The following is a 21,512-nucleotide window of genomic DNA, read 5'->3' as shown; positions in this document are numbered from 1 at the left end:
TCTCTATTAAAGGTACTTTTAATGTGACAGTATACACAAACCAAATTTTTTCATTGCAGTATAGTGCTTTTTATTGGATAAATTACTTTTGGCTCTTAGAAAGTTCATAAAGTTGATATTTGTTGTATACCAATGAATTATTTGCTCATCTGTTGACAATTGAGCATTTCAGAGGATTAGAAAGCAAAAGTGTACTATGGGATCCATACAGTAAGGCATGCTAATGCTTGTGTTTGAAATGCAGGCTTAGTTTTAGCATGAGTTTGACATACAATGGTTATTCATATAGTATTGTCTATACTGTAACTGGTAACCACTTACTTTGAAAGGGAAATTCTGCTGCTAATATATTTATGGATTGAAGCTATCATTCAGATTTGTTTCCTTACAGATAATTAAAATAACTGCTTTTTAATGTTTGTACTCAGTTCCCCCCCCCCGAGTTTTTTCCTGGTGTTTAGGAATTGTTTTTTCATCATAGCATTTTTGCTTTATTAAATTAAACCATTAATTTATCTGTACATTACACTTTTCAGGCAATGTTAAGTAAGCTGACATTGATGGTTCTCCTAGAAATACATTTAAATTAATGATTTGTATCAGAGAGATAAACTCAAGATCGTTAACCTTAGTCATTTTATTTATGCCAAGTTGGATTTTATTAATTAGCCTTGATTGATAATATATTTATATAGGCTCAGAGATAACATGTTTTGACATGGTATCCAATCCTGATTAAGAACAGTGCATTTAAAACTTTCCACATAGACAGCTTCCTTTGAGTTCTCAGAAAAATGGCTAGCATAATTAGACAGCAGCTTTTAAACCATGGATGGCCAATGCCAAAGGATTTAAGGTAACGTATATGCATCAGAATGGCTAAGTGTATCTTTCTTAACACAAATGAATGCATTGGAAGATTAATTTGTTATATTACTGCTAGTGTTTTAGTACTGGCATATTCTAATTTCTAGCTGGTTAACAACTCAGAAAAGCTTTAAGAGCAAGTCTGAGCTTCCTAGTAACATGGTCTTAAAAGCAGGTCAAAAAATATAACAACATTTGGTTTACCTAGTATGTTTCAAGATGAAGTACTTTCGTAAAAAACAATATAAACCTATTTCATGGTTCCACTGCAGCTTCTCCACAGCTGCTACTGCTATTAGCAGAATTCTTCCCTTCAGAACTTGATGTGGCGACTGCTAGCCTCTGTCGAGTTCCAAAAACATCATTCACTGTAATACCAAAAAAAAGAGAGGTTAAAACCCCTAACTTTAAAGCAGAAATTGCCCCATTTCTTAGGATTAAATAAGTAGAAAATGAATGAGAACAATCACCTGCAGAAACTGTGCTTATGTCCCAGAGCTGTAGTCCCTGCCTCTCTCCTCCAAAGGCATAGACAAATGGCAGATCTGGACAACAAGCTGCACAGAAGAGGGCACCCTGTGGGCAGAAGACAGATACCCTGCTGATTCTCTGCTGACTCAATAGATTATCTACCTCTTAACCCAGTGTTTCTCAACCGTGGCAACTTTAAGTAGGGACTTCAACTCCCAGAATCCCTTAGCGAGCATGGCTGGCTAAGGAATTCTGGGAGTTGAAGCCCACATGTCTTAAAGTTACCAAGGTTGAGAAACACTGTCTTAACCAAACACATTTTTAATTCAAGTAAGTGAATTAAAATCGAGCTTAATATAGATAAAGGTTGTACGTATCCAGAGTCTTCAAAGTTTATGTAAATCTGATTAAAAGCAATACCAAAGTTCATAAAATGCAGGCTATACTGCTCCATATAATTATTACTGAGGCTATACTGATTAGTATTGTCATTTTGTTTCACACAAATATACAGAATATTAGTTTAGTACAGTACAATACTAAACAGACCTGGACTCTCACTCCACACTCACTCCAAAAAATGGTAAGACTCTATAGGTATGGCAGCAGGAAAAAAACCTGAAATTACCATTTTCATATCTCTGGAATAGACTAAAGTAGGCTTCTCCCCCAGAATGTCCCAGATTTTCACACATTTGTCTGAAGATGTTGTTATAAGACATCCTTTGATCTGGCTACTTAACTGTAGTCCTGGAAAACACAAGCAGGTGCTTTTACTATTAAGTCAGAAAGAGAATACAAGAACATTTTTGCCTTATATGCCTCATTCTTTCAGGTTAAGGGATCTCTGATCACCCTACATCCATGGGGCAGCAGTGCCAATTGAAATGTAATTTCTTCTTTTGCTATTAGTAAAAACAAAGATATTTAAAAATATTCCATTTGTCAAATATAATCCAAAGCAAGAAGCATTTTATTTTATTTATTAGATTTATATAGCTGCCCATCTCACAAAATGTGACTCTGGGCAGCGTACAAGCATACAATTAAAACCATCCAGTAAGCAAACGTATATAAAAAAGTATTTAAAAAACCAAAAGTGTGGGAGAGCAACAATCATTTGACATCATATAACCATCTTGCAGGCTCACCATGGGATCCCAAGGTTGATGGAAAACCCAGGTTATAAGGGCCTTCTGGAAGGCAGGCAGGGATGGGGCCAACCTCACCTCAAGGGGAATGATGTTCCAGAGGGTGGAGGCCACAGAAGAAAAGGAACTCTGTCTGGGTCCCACCAGATGGAACTCCTTGGTAAACAGGACTGGCAGCATAACCTCCTGCTCGACCTGATGGTGCGGGTGGATATAATAGAGAAGAGGCTTCAAATAACCTGGTCCCATACCATGTAGGTCTTTAAAGGTCAAAACCAGCACTTTGAATTGCACCTGAAACAAACTGACAGCCACTGCAGTTCTCAGAACAGAGGTGTAACATGCGCCATCCTGGGGGCATACATAACTGTCCACACAGCAGCACTTTGCACTAGTTGAAGTTTCCAGATGCTCTTCAAGGGCAATCCCACGTAGAGCGCATTACAGTAATCTAGTCTGGAAGTGACCAGAGCATGAGTGACTCAGTAGAGCCTTGTGGTCTAGGAAAGGGCACAACTGGCACACAACACGAAGCTGTGCAAAGGCCCTCCTAGCCACAACTGCCCCTGCTCCTCAAGCCGGAGTCAGTCTAGAAGGACCCCCAGATTGCGCAGAGGGTACTACAACCCCATCCAGACCCAGATAGCAAAGTTCCAGAAGGCCCAAAGACCACTCAGTCTTGGCAAGGTTCAGCTGAAGCCTATTGCTCCCCATCCAGGCCCGCACAGCCTCCAAGTACTGGGACAAGACATCAATAGTATTGCTTAGTTTGCCAGAGGCAGAAATATATAACTGACTATCATCAGCGTACCGATGATACCTCACCCCATGACAACAAATGATCTCACCTAGCAGCTTCATGTAAATATTAAATAGAAGTGGAGAGAGTTCCAAACCCTGTGGAACCTCACATAACAGGGATTGAGGGTGGGACCTCTCACTCCCAATCAACACAGACTGGTACTGGCCCACTTTTGTTTATTTGTTTAGTCGCTTCCAACTCTTTGTGACTTCATGGACCAGCACACGCCAGAACTTCCTGTCGGTCGTCAACACCCCCAGCTCCCCCAGGGACGAGTCTGTCACCTCTAGAATATCATCCATCCACCTTGCCCTTGGTCGGCCCCTCTTCCTTTTGCCCTCCTCTCTCCCTAGCATCAACAGAAAGGAAGTAAACCAACAAAACACCCACTCCCAACCCATGGAGCTGATCCAGAAGGATACCATGGTTGATGGCACTGAAGGCAGCCAAGAGGTCAAGAAGAGCAAGGACAAATGCATTACCCCGCCCTGCTCCTGCCAGAGATCATCCAAAAGTGCGACCAATGTCATCTCTACCCCAGGCCCAGGCCTGAATCCTGACTGAAAAGGGTCCAGATAATCCGCTTCTTCCAGGACCCACTGAAGCTGCTGCACAACCACCTTTTCCACAATCTTCCCTAGAAAAGGGAGGTTAGACACTGGATGAAAATCGCCCAGCATGGTGGGCTTCAGCGATGGCTTCTTGAGGGAATGAAACAATGCCTCTTTAACGGTGGCGGAACAACCCTCTCTTTCAAAGAAGACTTAACTACCACTAGGATCCAACCAAGTAATGCATATTCTTTATGCATTGTAGAATGGCAAGTATAAATCTGCCTCAAAAATAAGATGTAGGATAACTATATATGACTAGAATGGGATTTGCTTAGGATCCTGACTGGGAAGAGGAAGGCTTACCAGATACTTCTTCATTATGAGCTTTCATTGTGAAGACTGGTTTATGTGAACGAGCATCAAGACAGTATACAAATCCATCTTCTGTGCTAGCCTACAAAAAAGCATTTCAAGAGGTCATAAAAATAAAATCAATCAATAGGCCACCTTTCCCAATCTGAAAGATCTTCCAGAAGTATGGACTTGAAATCCCAGAACCCTCCAGCCTGAATGGCCACTGTAGAGAATTCTGAAAGCTGAAAGGAAGGAGTCCAAGTTGGAAAAGACTGCACAGAGAATAAACAGCTGGAGGTTTGGGGGCCAACTCTAACCATGCAGGTACTGTTACTCCTGATTTGATAACAAACAACAGATCAGAGTGAGTGTTATCTATGGCAGCATGAACTTGCCATATTTGGGAAGATTTTACGACTTCACTCTCAGGAACCTCTACATTCCCAAAGCATGTTTTAGGCAAATAAAGGTAACATAGCATCACCAACTATCAGACAGCAAGCCTACCACTTACTGGTAAGTGTTTTACTATCCTATGTGTTTATTATTTTATTATATCTTAAAATATATAATAAACTTGAAAACTTTGGATGATAAGATATATTAGGGCTATGCAGCACTTTGGATTGAAAGAAAAAAAGATAGTTCCAAGGGTACACAGGGACACCTGTTGCTATGTACACTTACTGGAAAATCCTCTAATCTTTTTCCAAGGACTGCCCTGCAGTCATATGATGCAGTTAGGAAAAGATGCAATTGCTTTAAAGAGTTGCCAACAGATGCTGCATGAATCCACCCCATCCCTGGTCCTCCAAAGCACTTTCTTTCCAACTTACTTACTTAGTTACTTATTTAATGGATTTACAGGGCTGCAAACAATGTGATTTAGAGTGGCATACAACAAATTGAATTGAAATGCTGCATAGCCTGAACAAATGCATACAACAGAATGGATGACACAAAACACAAAGAAGTATCAGGTTTTGTACTTACTAAGAAGTGATGAGGTGAAAAATGATTCCAAGTCACTCTTTCAACTTGTCCACTAAATCTCCAGGTTCTATGGTTGTCCTGTGGACTTCTGCAGTCATATAAGATGGCTGATCTGAAAAGTACAAATAGATATTTACTCAAATTTGGCACCTGATTTTTTAAACATCATAAACTAAAATTCATATAATCAGCAGAGGTCAATTTTTTTTAATCTAATAAAATACTTCTTTTTATAATAGTTTTATTAAAAGTTACAGTTAAAAAGATAAAAATACAAGCTAAAAAAAATAAACTAGAAAGTGCAAAAAGAGAAAAAATAGAAAAGATACAATAAGACTATAATAATGAAATATATAAAGAAATGACTTCCCCCTTCATCACAACAAGCATAAACAATTTTAGTAACTTATCACCTTCTCTAAAAATACAACAAATGATCCCTTCTTCCCATATCCTATCTCTTATCTATAAATAAATTCTAAAAGCCTTGTTGTTTCAGTCCTGATCAGCAGATGTCCATTAAGGGTTGTCAGAGATAACATATCTATTTTAACCTTGATCAAATAAACCAACTTTATATTCCTTCCTTTTACTTTTAACAATCTTGATACTTAGTCCCTTCAAATAATGTCCTAGAACTTGACTTCTTTTCATTTTTTCTTTGTCCCTTCTCACAAAATTCTTCAAAGCTTTAACAAGTCTCTTTTGTAAATATAATATAGGAAAATTATCCAGGTCACTCTCTTGGTTTGATATCTGTATATATCTTTTAATTATTGGGACACCAGCTGGTTTTCTTTGTATGTCCAGTGTAGTATCTTTTTCCATATCCTTCTTGTAGCCTGTCATTTTTAAATCCACTTTCAGATCAGTCTCAATCTTGTCAGGTAAAACTTGTTCCTCTTTCACAACATCTTTGCATCACAGTCTTTCTATAGAGGCAAGACACTCTTAAAATTAACTTCTGGGTCCATTGTTCAAAAATATCCTTCAATATGTCCAATGTTAAAATATTTTGCTTCATTCTGTATTAGTAAGCCAAATTTAAGTGTTTGTCTCCTTTAATTGTAATCTTTAGTTCCTTCTGGTTCTAGAGTCCAACCTTCAAAGTCTCATCCTATTTTTTTTTTAAGATAATTCAAAACAAAGGCTTTTTCCCATGGGAAGGATTCTTATAATTAATTCCAAAATCTTACTGCAAATCCATCTGGACCTTTAACCTGTTTGTAACCTTCCAAAATCAAAGTTCTAATCACCCTTTTGCTGTTTATTTAAAAAAAAATTTTTTTTTTAAGGTCCTTAATCTTGTTTTAAAAATTCTTTTGCTAAGGACTGAAGGAAACTCACTCAGTGCTATAAACCTTTTTGATCCAAAGGTTCCTCATGGCTGAAAAGCACTTAACAAGCAATTTCTAAAAGTGATTAGAAAAGGAAGTATGCAAACCCAGTGTCCTTTCAAAGGCGCCAACTGCAGTTTGAGAAAGATGGCTATTCCATATCTCTCAGAGCTCTAAACCCTCCGGAGACTGCTGTCTTGTGGTCTCCTCATGAGGAGCAACTGTCTGGAGCACTTGTGGGTGATCTCAAGTCCTCTCCTTGTCTTTAGAGGAATTACAAAGACTTGGTCTACTTGCCGTTTCTTCATTCTGCAGCAGTTGTCGGCTCTACTGTGGAGCCATCTTCAATTCACCATTTCTTCCCCAGAAATCCCTAATAAAATACTTCTTCTATTCCAGCTGAGTCATTAGAAAAAGTCACAGCAATCCCACTGGTTATAGAGACAATAAACAGTGAGTGCATGCCTCACTGTTAAAGTTACTAAAGCAAAGTTATTGGCTTCCAGTGGCCCTATTCCTAGATAACTATGCACAGAATTATAGCTAACATCAGGCTGACCATTCCAGTTAAGAATACACAGAAAATCACTTCCATAAATCATACCAACATTTATAGTATATGTTTTAAAGAAGATACTGTTAACAAAATATTATCTGTGTCAGATAGCTTATGAAGGAAATACTACATGTTATTATTTCTCTCTGCCAATGCATGATTTATATATTTCTTGTACTCTTACATGTGTGATAGATGCAAAAGAACATGTTTGTCCTTACTTGTCATAAGAGCCAGAAATGAGAGTCTGTGTTTCAAATGGATGAAACTGCAGTGTTTGCACCTAAAAATAGCAAATTAGATTTCAAATATATTTACATCAAAATGTACTTTTACAGCGTAGACGACTTTAAATAATTCCAACTATAAAACTCCTCACAAAACTAGCTAGAGTTAAATCTAAAATTTAAGAGAGATTCTTTCTAGATTTTTACTTTGGTCAACAAACTGAGAAAATATTTTTGAATGCTGCTAAACCTGTACTTATTAGGGCCAATGAATGAGAGAGTTGCTATACATGTCACAGGCACATAGGGAAAAAAAAATCACAAATGCAGTTTTTCATCTCCACAGCTGACTATCAGAACTCCTTTTATAGAAGAATGGATAAAAATCCCATCCATCTAAGTGCTTGATCATTCGATCCCTTAGAATTCAAGTAAAATTTTATACTGAGGTTTTGAATCTTGCTATGTTTTTACTTTTTTCATGTTTTCTTTCTAATATTCAAATCCAAAATCAAATTTCCCAATTCTGTTTTAGTTCTTCTTTTAACAGATGCAGCAGTTAGGCTTAAACACGAGTTAAGGTAAAGTATTTAAGTATGATATATACAATACAAAAAGCCAAATTTTAATAAATCTCGTTATGCCTTGGCATGCCGTGTGAACCGAATCAATTTCTTAGTTCATTGCTTAGCAAGGTTCTTAGATACCCCACTCCTTCCCTCTTTTTCCTAGCTTATTAAAGAATAATGACCATCTGAGGGGAATATAAATGTTTCTTCAACAGATCATGCATACAGAATAAAACTTAGAATATTTTTGCTTATAGTGCTTACACATGGAATAGGAAAATGCTGTTCTGGAAATTAACACAGCTGTTAATAGTACTAAAGCCCTTCCAGGAAAGGGGTAGGGAAAATGAGAAGCTGATTTTAGTGGCAAGTAGAATAGATACAAACTCTCTGAATGAAATTGGTTTCTCTTTCATGTTTTACCCAAAAATAAGACTATTAGAGAAAAATAAATAAATTTGCATTCATTGCAGTACATCTATATCATATCCTGTTGTGCCCCAGATTTCTTTGTTTTGCTGCAATAGATGAATTGGATTTGCTTTTAGAATCATCAACATACCTTGTCTGTGTGAAGAGAAATATTTGCTGCCGTTGTGCCCCTGGACATGTCCCAAAGAATTACAGAATGGTCAGCTGAGCCACTTGCCAAGACAGATCTAAAAGAAACAAGTGTATTGATTTGCGAACAGCGTCAATGGCAGCTCGTGTTTTACCTTTCCTGTCTCATCTGTATTCTCCCCAAAGCTGAAACTACACTGCTGGTTTTAGGCCCTGCTACAATTCTGTGGGATTTAGGTCTGGACTTCGCCAATCCGAAACATTTACTCTTCTGAATACATTATTCTTTATCCATGCTCTTGATTGTAAATTTGGATTGTCTTGCAATATGGCCTGCTTGAATTTCAGCCGACACACTGATGGTGTGATATTCTCCTGCAGAAGTTCCTCCTACAGAGCAGAATTCACACTTGCTTCAATGACATAACAACTTGCATGAAGCTTGAAAAGTTTCACTTCTGACTCATCTGCCTATAAAATATTGCTTGAGAAGCCTAGAAAATCATTCAGGTGCTTTTTGGCAAACTTGAGACAAGCATCCATGCTGTTCTTAGTGAGCCGTAATTCCCATTTGGCTACACGCCTCTCTTATGAATCTGGCTTTCCCCCAGTACTTTCCTGAAATCATGAACACTGACTTCAGCCAAGGCAAGTGAAGCCTGCAGATCCCTGGACAGTGTTCTGCAGTTTTTTGTAACTTCATGAATGATTTTATGCTGTAATATTGGATTAATTTTGACAGTAGCCCTCTAGGGTAAATTCACTGTTGTCCAAAATCTTTACTTCCAGACTATGTCTCTGACTGGCCCCTGAGGTTTACAGTCTTTTTTGGCCTGGTAGGTGTCAATTATTTTTCTACAGAGGTCTTCATAAATTTCTTTTGAGTGGAGCAAAACATGGGCTGTCCCAAATCAGCCGATTATTTAACTGCTTACATAACTGGCCCAATTTTTCACACTGGCACATCTCATGCTAGATTATTCATGAAATAAACAAAACAAGCACCACACTTAACTTCAAATCTGAATACTTGGATACAGTTCTCTCTCTGTGTGTATGTCTGTGTCTATATGTGTTTCCACATGAAGTCTTGGTAACATTCAGTAGCAAAGATATGTAAATACTTAGAAAATCCAAATAGGAGCAAATACTTCTTAACACAACTGTATACTTGAAATCTGCAGTGACTGCCTTTAAGCCAAGACTGATAAAGATAGGATGTATTCTGCTAACCAAGCTCAACTTTGTGGCTTCAAATTAAGCCAGAGTAGTTTGTCCATCAAACAAATTAATGAACCTGCATAAGTCACAAGCATATTTCAAAAATATGTCTTCATGAAGATGAATAAGATGAAATAAAGAAGACACAATTGCACCATCTACTGCAATCGTCCTAAAGATATCATTAACTGACTCCACTGACTGAACTCCAACTATGAACCATGTTGGTGTAGTGGTTAAGGCGTTGAGCTAGAAACTAGGAGAATGTGAGTTCTAGGCCTCCCTTTGGCATGAAAGCCGCTGGGTGACTTTAAGCCAGTTATTCTCTCTCAGCTGAACTCACCTCACGTTGTTGTGGGGAAACTAGGAGGAATACTAGGTATGTTTGCCACCTTCAGTTATATGTAAAAAAGGTGGGTGGTGGTGATGATGATGATGATAATAGTAAACATGCACATAGATTACTTCCCTGTGCATGTAAACTATGGAAATATTTTTACAAAATACAATTTACACTAATTTATCTTTAAATATGTTTTTTTACCTGAGATGTTTATTCCATGAAAGATCGAGTACTGCATCAGTATGCCCCTGATGGTCTTCTCTGGATAAATTCTTTATGTAAAAAGATTAATAACTTTTTAGAGTTTCTAAATATAATAATAAAGGATGTTAATTCTATAACTCTTGCACAGGTTTCCAAACTTGAGAGGTAGTCCTAGCCTTTGCTCTTTTAGCCTGCTGATGAATAAAAATACCTTAAATAGACTCAAACATACAGGGTCATTCTAGTCCAGTATTTTCCACAACAGCTGGCAGCGACTGTCCTGGGAGCCAGACAAGAATCTTTTATCAACTGAATTTGGAGATGCCAGGACCTAAATCTTTGCATGTAGAATAGAACATAAAAATACAAAGGAAATGTTCTATCACTGAACTATAATCCATCTTAAAAGTTTACTAAAATATACAGTCATGGGCCAAATACTTCATCTCACACGTACAGCCAACCTTCCCTGCGGGCTGGATTTGTAAGGAGTTCTCTGAGGTCATCTATCCATTTTGTAAAAAGGATCACAGCTTCTGCTTGTAAATCCTTTTACAAAAAGGGTTTTGAAAGTGAGGAAGTAATTTTTTAATGTAATTCATTAAGGCTAACTTGAATTTCACAAATCGCATTTTCTTCCTGCTAAAATTAAAAAAAAAATGTCTGCCCTTCCGTCCTAGCAAATAAAACCTAGAATCATATGAACTCCTCAAAGAGCTCTACTGAGCCATCTTTCATTTGAAAGACACGCACACAGAGGCAAACCCAATGAAATGGGCCAGTTTCCCAAAAATATATTCCAAGGTTGTTCCGTCCGTCTTTCCCCTAATGTTCATCTCTAATTAGTTTTTTAAGCAATTGAAGTATTTGCAAATGTTAAACAGAACAAGAATTTAAAAGGGCACTATGTAAAAAAAGGACAGGCAATCTTTCTACCCCAGGAGCCACATTGCAAGGATCCAGACCAGGCTTGGTCCATGCACGCACATGTACAGACAAGGCTTCCCCTACACACTTATAGTTGCCTAGAGAAGACTTTATTGGAGAATGACTGCACTAGGAAAGACAACCGGTTGGGATGAATCTTCTCACGAACTACAATCTCCAGCAAGTCTGGCAAATTGGACACCAGCAGCAGGCAACACGGAAACCCTCCAAAGAGTAACATGTGTAGGCTGTGTATATATGACAGAGATTGAAAAGGCAAGCAACTCTCTTTGGCCCTTATTCAAAGGTTTTAAACCTTATTTATGCAAGGTTTGCTCATACTTACCTTCTTCTGTTTCTTTTTCTTTGTTTTTGCCTTCTTATTTCCTAGTGAAAGGACTGGCTCTAAAGAATCCACTATGTCAAGATCCCATATTTCAATAACAGGATTCATTGTGCCAACAGCAATATAATTTCCTAAAGAAATATCCAAGTTAATCTTGTGTAGCCTCATAAATCCTATACATGGTTAAAACCTGCTATTTGCCATTACCTTACATGTAGAGATGTGTAATATTTGGCTCCACCATAGGTAAGGGTGCTTTGGATCTGGCATGTGCATCCTTACTCTACCTGTTGGCTACTCTTAGAAGTAGAAGTTACTTTTTCACACAGTCATAACCACGAATGGTCGCTAAACAAGGCAGTGGCTAAATGAGGACTACCTGTATTGAATTAAGGAGGCAGCTCAGACATATATTTTCTCAAGCCCATGATGTTAGCATGTGGACCCAAGAAGAGGTTGCTTATGCCAGATCCAAAGCGCCCTTGCCTGCTTCAGACCCAAATACTGCATACTTCTACTAAGGCAGTTTGGTCTAGAATGGGCTAGAAACCAGGAGACTGAGAGTTCTAGTCCCGCCTTAGGCAGGAAAGCCAGCTGGCTGACCTTGGGCCAGTCACTCTCTCTCAGCCCAACCCACCTCACAGGGTTGTTGTTGTGGGGAAAATAGGAGGAGAAAGGAGTATTAGGTATGTTCCCTGCCTTGAGTTATTTATAAAAATAATAAAGGCAGGATAGAAAATAAAATAAATAAATAAAATAAATGTGAATTTCTACTAGTAAATTTACATTATATCATCTGATGGATCCGTAAAGAATAAATTACATTTTTGTTACTTTAAGCTTTCTTGAGTCAAAAGAAAAGGTGTGTCTGTTTATTACAAGGAATGAGGCTGAGCACACAGAAGCACATAAATCTTGAAGGGAAGCCCATACAGCTCCATTCAATACTGGACGAATACCTACTTGATTAAGCTTCAGTTTGTTCATCCTCATTCATTAATTTAATTATCAAAATTTGACACAGTTCTGGAACTTGAACAGTTTTCCTTGGATGTAGATGAAAGGAGATGTTACATGCTTAATCCCAAACACTGAAACTACAGACAATTTCTCCCACTAGTCTTATTACGTTACATAGCATGGGACACAATGGTAGCCTGACAGACTTTACCTCCTCAGGAAATTCAAAGCCATCAGAAAACAGTGCCCTCAAATCTTATTTAGCCAGTTGTTCCAATAGGCTATCATAGCCATTGGAAAAACAGTAAATTAGTTAAGATGATGCTGGAACAAGACTCCCTAAATAGTCTACTATAATATTTAATCTCTCTCCCAAAATCCTACAGGGCAATGCTTGGGAAAACTTACTTTAAGTTACACACTTTTAAAACAGAAACAGTACAGAAGCAATACTGGAAAGATAAGAGAAAGGTCATTGAGGCAGAGATATGAATGCTCAGGGAAAAAAGGAAAAGGAAAATGGGTGGTAAAGAACAAGGGGAAAAAACGGGAAAAATATTTGTCCCCAACATTTGTTCCCATCTCTCTCTTTCTGGACCTTCATTCAGATGTCCCCTGCTATCTATACACATCAGTCTAGGTATTGTTAAAAATCAAATTGTGCACTAATTTACCTGCAGAATCATTGGGATTAGGATCAAAGTTCATCCATTCCACACTTAAGGGGTATGCAGATAAAATAAGATCATGATGGACGTAAAAGGAATCTTCTTCATGATTATAAACTGAAAGAATTAAGTTCCTTTGTAAATAAAGTGAACGTTAATTAAAAAAAATTATACCCTGTCACAAAAACATATGGAACAGTGTATAGGCTTACTCTCATAGGAAGATTAACAGACTAAGAGTGAGATTAACAGCGCCACAAATAGCATCAATCGTGAAATATGGGAAGACATTTCTGAGATCCTTTATAGAGGCTATATATTTAATCACAAAAAGACTGTCATGCATATGTTGTAATCTTCCCTCTCTTCTACAGTTTACTGAGTTCTAGACAAGCAGAACTCAAAAGGAGGAATGTAAGAACAACAACTCCCAACAGGTTCATCAGCATCAATATCAATATTTGATTTACATATTTACACATCTGCATTTATTATTCTTATGCTGTACAAGAGATGAATCAATAAGCAATACAGAAGAGGCATAGCTCAATGGCTCTTTTAGAACATGCTAAGACCCCAAGGAAATGCTGCTGGTCAAAGTAGACACAATGGGATCAAATGGATAAGTAGTCTGACCCAATATAAGCATCTGTTTCAATATTATGGAAGATGATATATAAATTATCCCAAAATATTGAAGAGAAGCTGTAAGGAGGTACAAGGCTATAAAAGTGTCCTCTTAAAGCAATTTATATCGTGTATATAAAAGCCCTTTTTGGAAAGAGAGGAAGAATTCAAGTCCAGAGTTGGCTGTGATGAATAAATACAGGGAACCAACTTAACTAAATGGATAAACCAAGCCTTCCATAGTTCTTCATTAAAAGCCACAAGGGTTTGAATACCTACCATGAATTTCTAAACTGCAGTGGTCCTTATCAACTCTGCCACATACAACAAGATTGTCATCTGGCTTAATTACAAAGTCGTCTCTCTCATATTGGTCCTAAAAGAGTACAAGTTTCAATATGATTTATTTTTAGGCTAAATCCTTATTTTTATATCACTGTACTTAACAGATGTCCTAAAACAATTTTAGGTCCATCCAAATACTTGGGAATGCTTATTAGTCTTTTAAAAACTAACTGAACTAACTATCCTGTTTCAAAGATGGCTTGTCACGTCACCTGATGAAATGCTGTTTAAGGAAAGAAAAATCTAGTCCCTTCAGACTTATAAAACCATTTGTGCACTTCTAAGCCCAGACTAAGCTTTCACAAATTTGGAAATAAAAAGTATTTAAAAACAGTACAAGACTAGGAGGATAAATGTGAGTGTGTGGTATTTAAAGCTGAAACTTCTATGTGCATTTTTCTTACTATGTTTACCCTAACACTTCATAATTCTGCCATTAGATAAAATAAATTGCAACTATTTCTTTCCCAACATTCCTTTATTTAGTATGTTTAAAACTGTTGCTACTAAAGATGTAACAATAGGAATACTGATTGGTTGATTGATTTTGGCCACTCATTTCACAAAAGCTAATCTGGGCAGTTAACACAGTTTAAAACAATAAAAGTAACATATACCAGAAGTAACAAAAAGCATATAATAAAAAATAAAGAAAAATGGCAACTGAAAATAAATCAATCCATAGTTATTGACAAAACCTCATGGCCTCAGCAGATATCCTGACCCCATGCCCAAGAGAACGGTCAGGTCTTATGGACTTTCTGAAAGGCCAACAGGGTTGGGGGCCAGTCTAATCTCAGGTGGAATGGTGTTCCAAAAGGCAGGTACTGCAACAGAAAAAGGTCTTCCTGTGTCCCACTAGGTGACATTATTTAATTGATGGGACCCAAAGCATGCCCCTCATGCCAGACCTGATGGGATAGGCATAAATAACTGGAGAGAAGTGGTCCCTCATATATCCCAGGCCTATGCCACGAAGGGCTTTATAGGTGACAACCAGTACCTTGAATTGCACCCAGAAGCATATTGGGAGCTAGTGCAGCTTGCAAAGCAAAGGTGTAACATGGACACATATAGATGCACCTATAATTGCCTGCGCTGCTGAATTCTGGACCAATTACATGTTCCAGATGCTTTCAACGGCAGCCCCATGTACAGCGCATTTCAGTAGTCTACTTGGATGATGACCAAATAGTGAATGACTATGTGCAGTGTCTTCCCATCCAGGAAGGGACCCCATTGTCATACAACACAAAGTTGTGTAAAAGCCTTCCTGGCTACAGCTGCCACCTGCTCCTTGAACAGGAGCTGCAAGTCCAGGAGGACCTCCAAACTGAGTACTGGTTCTGGCTGGAATAATGCAATCCCATCCAGAGCTAAAGATGGAAAATCATTGGATACAGCAGGCCCTAAAACCCAGAGCCATTCAGTCTTGCCAAGATCGAACAGAAACCTGTTTTTCCCCATCCAGGCCACCAGAGCCTCCAGATACTGAGACAGAACCTCCAGAGCATTGCCTGTCAGCCCAACGCAGAGAGGTACAACAGAGTATCATCAGCATACTGATGATACCTCACCCTGTGCCACTGGATGATTCTACCCAGCAGCTTCATGTAGATATTAAATAGGAATGGAGAGAGCATCAAGTCCTGAGGAACCCCACAGAGAAGGCAATTGGCTGTATCTCTCCTCCTCATTAACACTAAGTGAAACCGACCCTAGAGGAAGAGAACGGGCACAAACCTGCACCCTAAACCCCTGTAGCCATTCCAAGATACTATGATCGATGACACTGAAAGCTGCTGAGATCAAGGATGAATGCAATACCCACATCCCACTCCCTCCAGAAGTCATTCACAAGTGTAATCAATGCTGTTTTAGTCCTATGCCCAGGCCTGAAACCCAACTGAAAGGGATCCAGATAATACACTTCCTCCAGGGCTCTTTACAGCTGCAGCACAATCACCTTCTCAAAAACCTTCCCTAAAAAGAAAGGTGGGAGACAGGATGAAAATAGCCCAAAATGGCGGAGTCTAAAAATGATTTCTTGAGGAGGGGGCAGGCCACCCTCTCTCTCACAGAGGTATTCACCCCTATCAGAATCCAACCCCAGGTCACCTCCCAGGAAGCCTTAGCTGACCAACAGGGATATGGACCTAGGACACGGGTGGCTGACTTCACAGCTCTGAGAACCCTGTCCACTAACAGGATCAAACTCAGCCCAGATAACCATATAAGACTGAGCTTCAGTCAATTCCATGGGACCTACATCAAGGCCAGAGTCCAGCTCTGGAGTGAATCAGAGCTATATACTCTATCTATCTATCTATCTATCTATCTATACACACACACACACACACACAATATTATATGTAGATATTATATGTATACAATATACATGTATATATTGCTGCCCCTGCTCAAATACCTGTACAGGAAGAGAAAAAAAATTACTACAGAAAGTGTCAAAGAATCACACAGCCCCATTTTGTGGATAAAAGAACTGGTTGAGAGTAGTCTGTGTCTGGACCAAAACTTGCATATTCTAGGAAGAAGTGGGGCTTTTCAGGGTGGAAAGGAACAGGAGGGTAGACTGGGAAAAAGCAAAGGACAGCATTTAATAGGAAGTAGGGAAAGGAAGACATTGGGAAAATCAACAGGAGGGCTGGTGCTCAGGCTATATGAAGGAGAAGGAGAAAGGTATACCTGCCTTGTCTTATTCACCCAGTAACATAGTTCTGGATTCTTTTCCGGCCACATCCTGGAACAATCAAACTGTTCCAGTTTTACTTCTGCCAAACTGTAGTCCATTGGAAACTGTCTGGCAGAACTTCCAAAAACTGAAATGTTTGTTTGGGGTTTGAAACAAAACACATTTTCTGTTTCTTGCATGCTCCTAGTTATCTCATCCCACTGCGTTCACTGCACTTGATTCGAAATAACCATACATAGAACCTCGTGAATGCAAATACAAAGTAAGGTAAGAATTCACAGCCATCTCAAACAACTGCTTTGTATGTAAAGAGCCCTGGATGAGGCTACAATTAAAATAATTAAAATGGAGAGACAACTGGGGACAGTACAAAATTATGATTTGAGGCATTCTTGTAAGGTGCTTAGAAGAGGATCCTCAACATTAATATAGCCCAAATTAACATATATTAGAAAAGTAATTTATATCAAGTATGGTCTTGAAATGGATAAACCCAGAAATACTTCAATATAAAAAGACAGAGGTCAAATTAATTATTTTCAAATTTAACCTGAAGTATTTCTTCAAATATCAACCACCCTAAACAAATACAGAATGTTACTTTTAGCCAGTATCAAAGCTTTAATACTCACAGTATCTTTTATAGTGATATATGGATCATTTTCATTAGCTCCGTATACTGTAAGCCCTGCAAAGATCTCTCCAATGTCCTCAGTACCTATCACATGACAAACAGATTGCTCTTGATCAGACTGTCACATAACTGTGAAACAAGAAGTATCCTTTGTAAAGCAAACAAAGACACAATTGCACGTCCTTGCATAGAGAACCAGTTGGTATATACAGTAGCAGGAAGCAGAGATAGGTAAATACCTGCATTTTCTTCATCATAGTTATCCAAGTCATATTCTGCCAATTCATCATCATCTAGCTTATCAGCGTCCTCATCCTTGGCAGCAGAGCTAGCTGCCTCAGCCTCAGCAACATCCATGGCACCTGAGGTTTCCTCTTGTCCACCTCCATCCTCCTCCTCTACCCTTCATGTAAAAAAAGAACTTAACAATATTTTCATTAATTTTGCACAGCTTAACATTAAAATGTCACTATCTAACCTTTAGTCACTTGTACAATTCCAAACCCCTTTTGTGCCAATAATTGTGCAGGTTCCACCCATCTCACCATATAGTACTTCCAGGTAAGCATGAAGATGCACAGGACTGAGTTGTAAATCTGCCATTGCTACTTGGGGATAAACTCAGAGCACTAACACAGTTGCAATCCCATAAAGACAGACTTAACAATCAGCAGCCAGGCTACGCTTTTCTCCTTTAACAGGAAAAAGCCTTATTTGTCTGAAAAGCGATTTAAAAAAAATCACACTCCTTATTAGTCTCTTCCTCACAAAAACCATAGTTTCAATGTAACTCTACGTTAGTACAATGATAACACTTTATTAGATATAAGCATGTCTAGTCATATGTAATTTTATTTTCTCCAAAATTGTAGTATACAGTAACACAGTTTTTATTCTCCTGTTTCCCAAACCTGAATTGATCTGTCTGCTTTTGACAGTTTTTCACTCAGAGATTTGTAATAAAGTCTATTCAATCACAAAGATTTTTCTTATCTTAGTTCTATGCTAAAAAAAAATACTTTGTAGAAATCATATGCAAAAAAAGAATTATATGCATATTCTAATGATATTTTAGAATGTCAGTTATATATGTTTCCTCATGTAAGGAGTGAAATAAGCTTATGGGCAGGGTGAAGAGAAACAACAACATTTCACTAACACAATTCCATGCTACTAGACTTATGCACCTAGATCACTCGATCCAGTTTGTTTATATATTTCCATTGGACAAATGTAATTAGACACAAACTAAATTTTAACTTGACTAAATAATTTTAGAATTAAGAAATACAGATATTTTGCTGTAAATTGAGTTTTCACTGAACATCAGCTTTCTCAAACTCTTGTTCGGACATAATCAAAACATACTGCAATCTCTCTTTAGCTTCAGTAATCAAATGCTTCAGTTCTTCCTTATCAAGCTGTACCTGCAACATAAACATGGACAGTAAAACCTTCTATAGTTAAATCATGCCTGATAACTTGAAAAACGAAGAGTCATTTCTGAAACAACTTACATCCAACATACTGTATTTTAATTAATTAATTTTATTTATTAGATTTATATTACTGCTATTATATCTGAGTTGCAAAATGAGATGGCCACAAAGCTAGAATTTTTTATATCACTTTGCTACTGTCTCGTGGTTGCCTACACCCTAGGTCCTCAGGTATGGCAGCTGTATTCTAACCAGCAGTCCATCCTTGACAGCTAACTTTAAAAAATCCAGTTTGAGAAAATAAGCTGTAAAACTCTAGAAGTCAGCTATTAAATACAACAAAAAATGTGCCCAGGAAATGCAGATTAAGACACCTAGCTGCAAGAGGGACTATAGAAACAAACTGGAATGGAATACTTGAAGCATGTTGTTCCCTGGTACATTATAAATCGAGGGAAGGCCTTTCAAAGATGGCACACTAAACAATTCTATATGCACGGCAAGTAAAATGCAGAGAATTATATATAAGTATTATATTAAAACCTGGAGAATGATGGATACTATATAATACAAAGAAGAACAGTGGAAAAAAATAGTTGTGCTCCATGAAAATCCAAACCCAAAGTTTTTATTACTGTTCTATATTGTTACATAACTGAATTCAAAATTGCTTCGGAAGGTCAATCTGTTTTGCTACACAAAATTGTAAGATACTATGAGCTTGCTTCATAAAGGGGGACAAAATATTGTTCCTGTGCAACAATACAGAAGAGTAATGTCTGCTCTGCCTTACAAAGTTCAGTAGTACCAAAATTAATGCCATGCTATTTTTTCTTGTTCCTGATTTTCGAAGGGAAAAGCAAAAATCCAACCCATTATCGTTTGGGCACCTAGCAACCTGACTTAATTAAAACAATTATACGAAATAAGCTCTCTTGAACTTAGTTGGCCTTATTTCAGAGATAAGATGGGGGGGAAATTTACACAATCACCTCCCCTTCTTTCGCTTTCCACACCGCCCGTCCTTGCTTTGCTTTTGCATAGCGACTAATTCATCGTAAAGCATCCGCTACTTTGCTGCCCTAAAAGACTGCGGGAGCTCCGAAACGAGGGGAGGTGGGGCTCTCTCCTCGAGGCTGGAAAAGAAGGGGACGCGTCTCATTGACTTTGTCCTCACCATGTCGGGCGTCTCCTTAGCAACACCTTGGGACACCCAGGCAACACATGTCACAGGACGACTCATAGCTCCAGATGGGACACGGAAGCAGGAATGGGGCAGCTTCTCCACGCGCCGACACATGCGCTGCCGACTTCCTGTTCGGCCCACCGAGTCCCCTTGCTGACGTCTCCATGATGCCCCAACACCCGCCCGGTCGCAAGTCAAGAGCGTAGCAAAGCGCTATAGGCCTTCGGGGTGAGGTCATCAACGAGCGACACGCGGGTCTCCGCCCCTTCACTATCAGGAAAGAGATCGCGGCAACGCCCCTCCCACTCCGTAACGTCACTGGCAGGGATCTGAGCGGCGCGGGGGCGGACAGGGGAGTATAACTTGGAACGGCCACCTTCTACAGAGCGACGCAGGTGCTTCTCTGTGTATTGTGCAAGCTTTCGACTTCTTACCAGATTAAATGTTACCAAAAAAAAAAAAAGGACTCATGAAGGGATTAAATAAAACCCATGGGAAATCTCATGCCTAATATACTACTGTACTTGGGACAGTTTTCCTTCATGCTTTTTGACTCACGTAGAACTAGGAAGAGTATTTCCACGCTTGTTTATTGATTTACTTATTTAAAGCATTTTTATGGCCGCCCAACTCGAACAATATGACTCTAGGAGACATATAATAAAATAACAGAAAATACCATAAAATAATGCCATTAAAAACAGTTGCAAGGGTTAATCGGTGATCAGGGACTCACATACTTGGCGATCAATTTAAGCCTGTGAAGTTGCTCTTGAATCGATACTTGGTTATTTACATGGATAGTTTTCTTGGCATGTTCCGTAAGAATCTTTTTTCTTTCCCCCGTCGTTTTTCTGAGTTCTTTGTTCCTGATAAAGGCATTGCCCAATCCTGAATGCCGAAATCTGATCTGTCTTCCCTGGAGACTTTGTGAATGTCAGCAACTATGTAATCTTCAGAAACCCAAGAGGTGCAATATAGTTTAGAAACGGAACATTGTTATTGCAACAGCAGCAAAGAGTCTAATTATGCAGAATGGTAGCCACGTAAGTCTATTGCAGCAAAGATGATAGAGGCTTGCTGCTCGTTAGGAATTGTGGTGAACAAGATTCCAACTTACTACAGCACAGCTCATACTAATAGATATTGTGGTGTGAAAAGATGTATAAAGTGGGCTTTAGCTTAAACTGGTATTTAGCTCAGTGCAGTCAAGAAGAGTCAGAAGCGACTGAACGAATAAACAAAAAAGTGTTTCTCAACCTTGGCCACTTTAAGATGTGTGGGCTTCAACTCCCAGAACTCCAAGAATTCCCCAGATCTTAATAATAGCCAAGGTTGAGAAACACTGGCTTAGTGTGTTTTGCAAACTCAGCCAATTATGCCACAACAAATCAAGGCTTTAAAAAATGGTTATGTCTGCTTTCCTTCTCTTCCTCACTTCTTCCTTCTTCCTTGTG

The 21,512-nt window shown here is 38.5% G+C and overlaps 1 protein-coding gene across 2 annotated transcripts; it reads right to left on the bottom strand.

Annotated features, from left to right (window-relative positions):
* Nucleotides 1-20,226, bottom strand: PWP1 (PWP1 homolog, endonuclein). Of its 2 annotated transcripts, XM_063308919.1 has the most exons (15): nucleotides 20,047-20,226; nucleotides 18,799-18,857; nucleotides 17,670-17,833; nucleotides 17,429-17,514; nucleotides 14,018-14,114; nucleotides 13,118-13,228; nucleotides 11,484-11,614; nucleotides 10,208-10,278; nucleotides 8,444-8,540; nucleotides 7,307-7,368; nucleotides 5,193-5,304; nucleotides 4,209-4,299; nucleotides 1,967-2,088; nucleotides 1,338-1,443; nucleotides 1-1,235 (listed from the first exon to the last, which is right to left on the bottom strand). In XM_063308919.1, the coding sequence occupies exons 1-15, from the start codon at nucleotides 20,167-20,169 to the stop codon at nucleotides 1,123-1,125; spliced, it is 1,545 nt and encodes a 514-aa protein (XP_063164989.1). In that variant the 5' UTR covers nucleotides 20,170-20,226; the 3' UTR covers nucleotides 1-1,122. The 2 variants fall into 2 exon arrangements, with proteins under 2 accessions (XP_063164989.1, XP_063164990.1); XM_063308920.1 differs by lacking the exon at nucleotides 1,967-2,088 and having other exon boundaries at nucleotides 1,115-1,235.
* Between the last annotated feature and the right edge of the window lie 1,286 nt (nucleotides 20,227-21,512).

This window comes from Candoia aspera, chromosome 7 (assembly GCF_035149785.1).
Source record: "Candoia aspera isolate rCanAsp1 chromosome 7, rCanAsp1.hap2, whole genome shotgun sequence".
Taxonomy (NCBI): domain Eukaryota; kingdom Metazoa; phylum Chordata; class Lepidosauria; order Squamata; family Boidae; genus Candoia; species Candoia aspera.
Note: the sequence above shows the minus strand (reverse complement) of the source record. Positions and strands in the feature narration are given on the sequence as shown.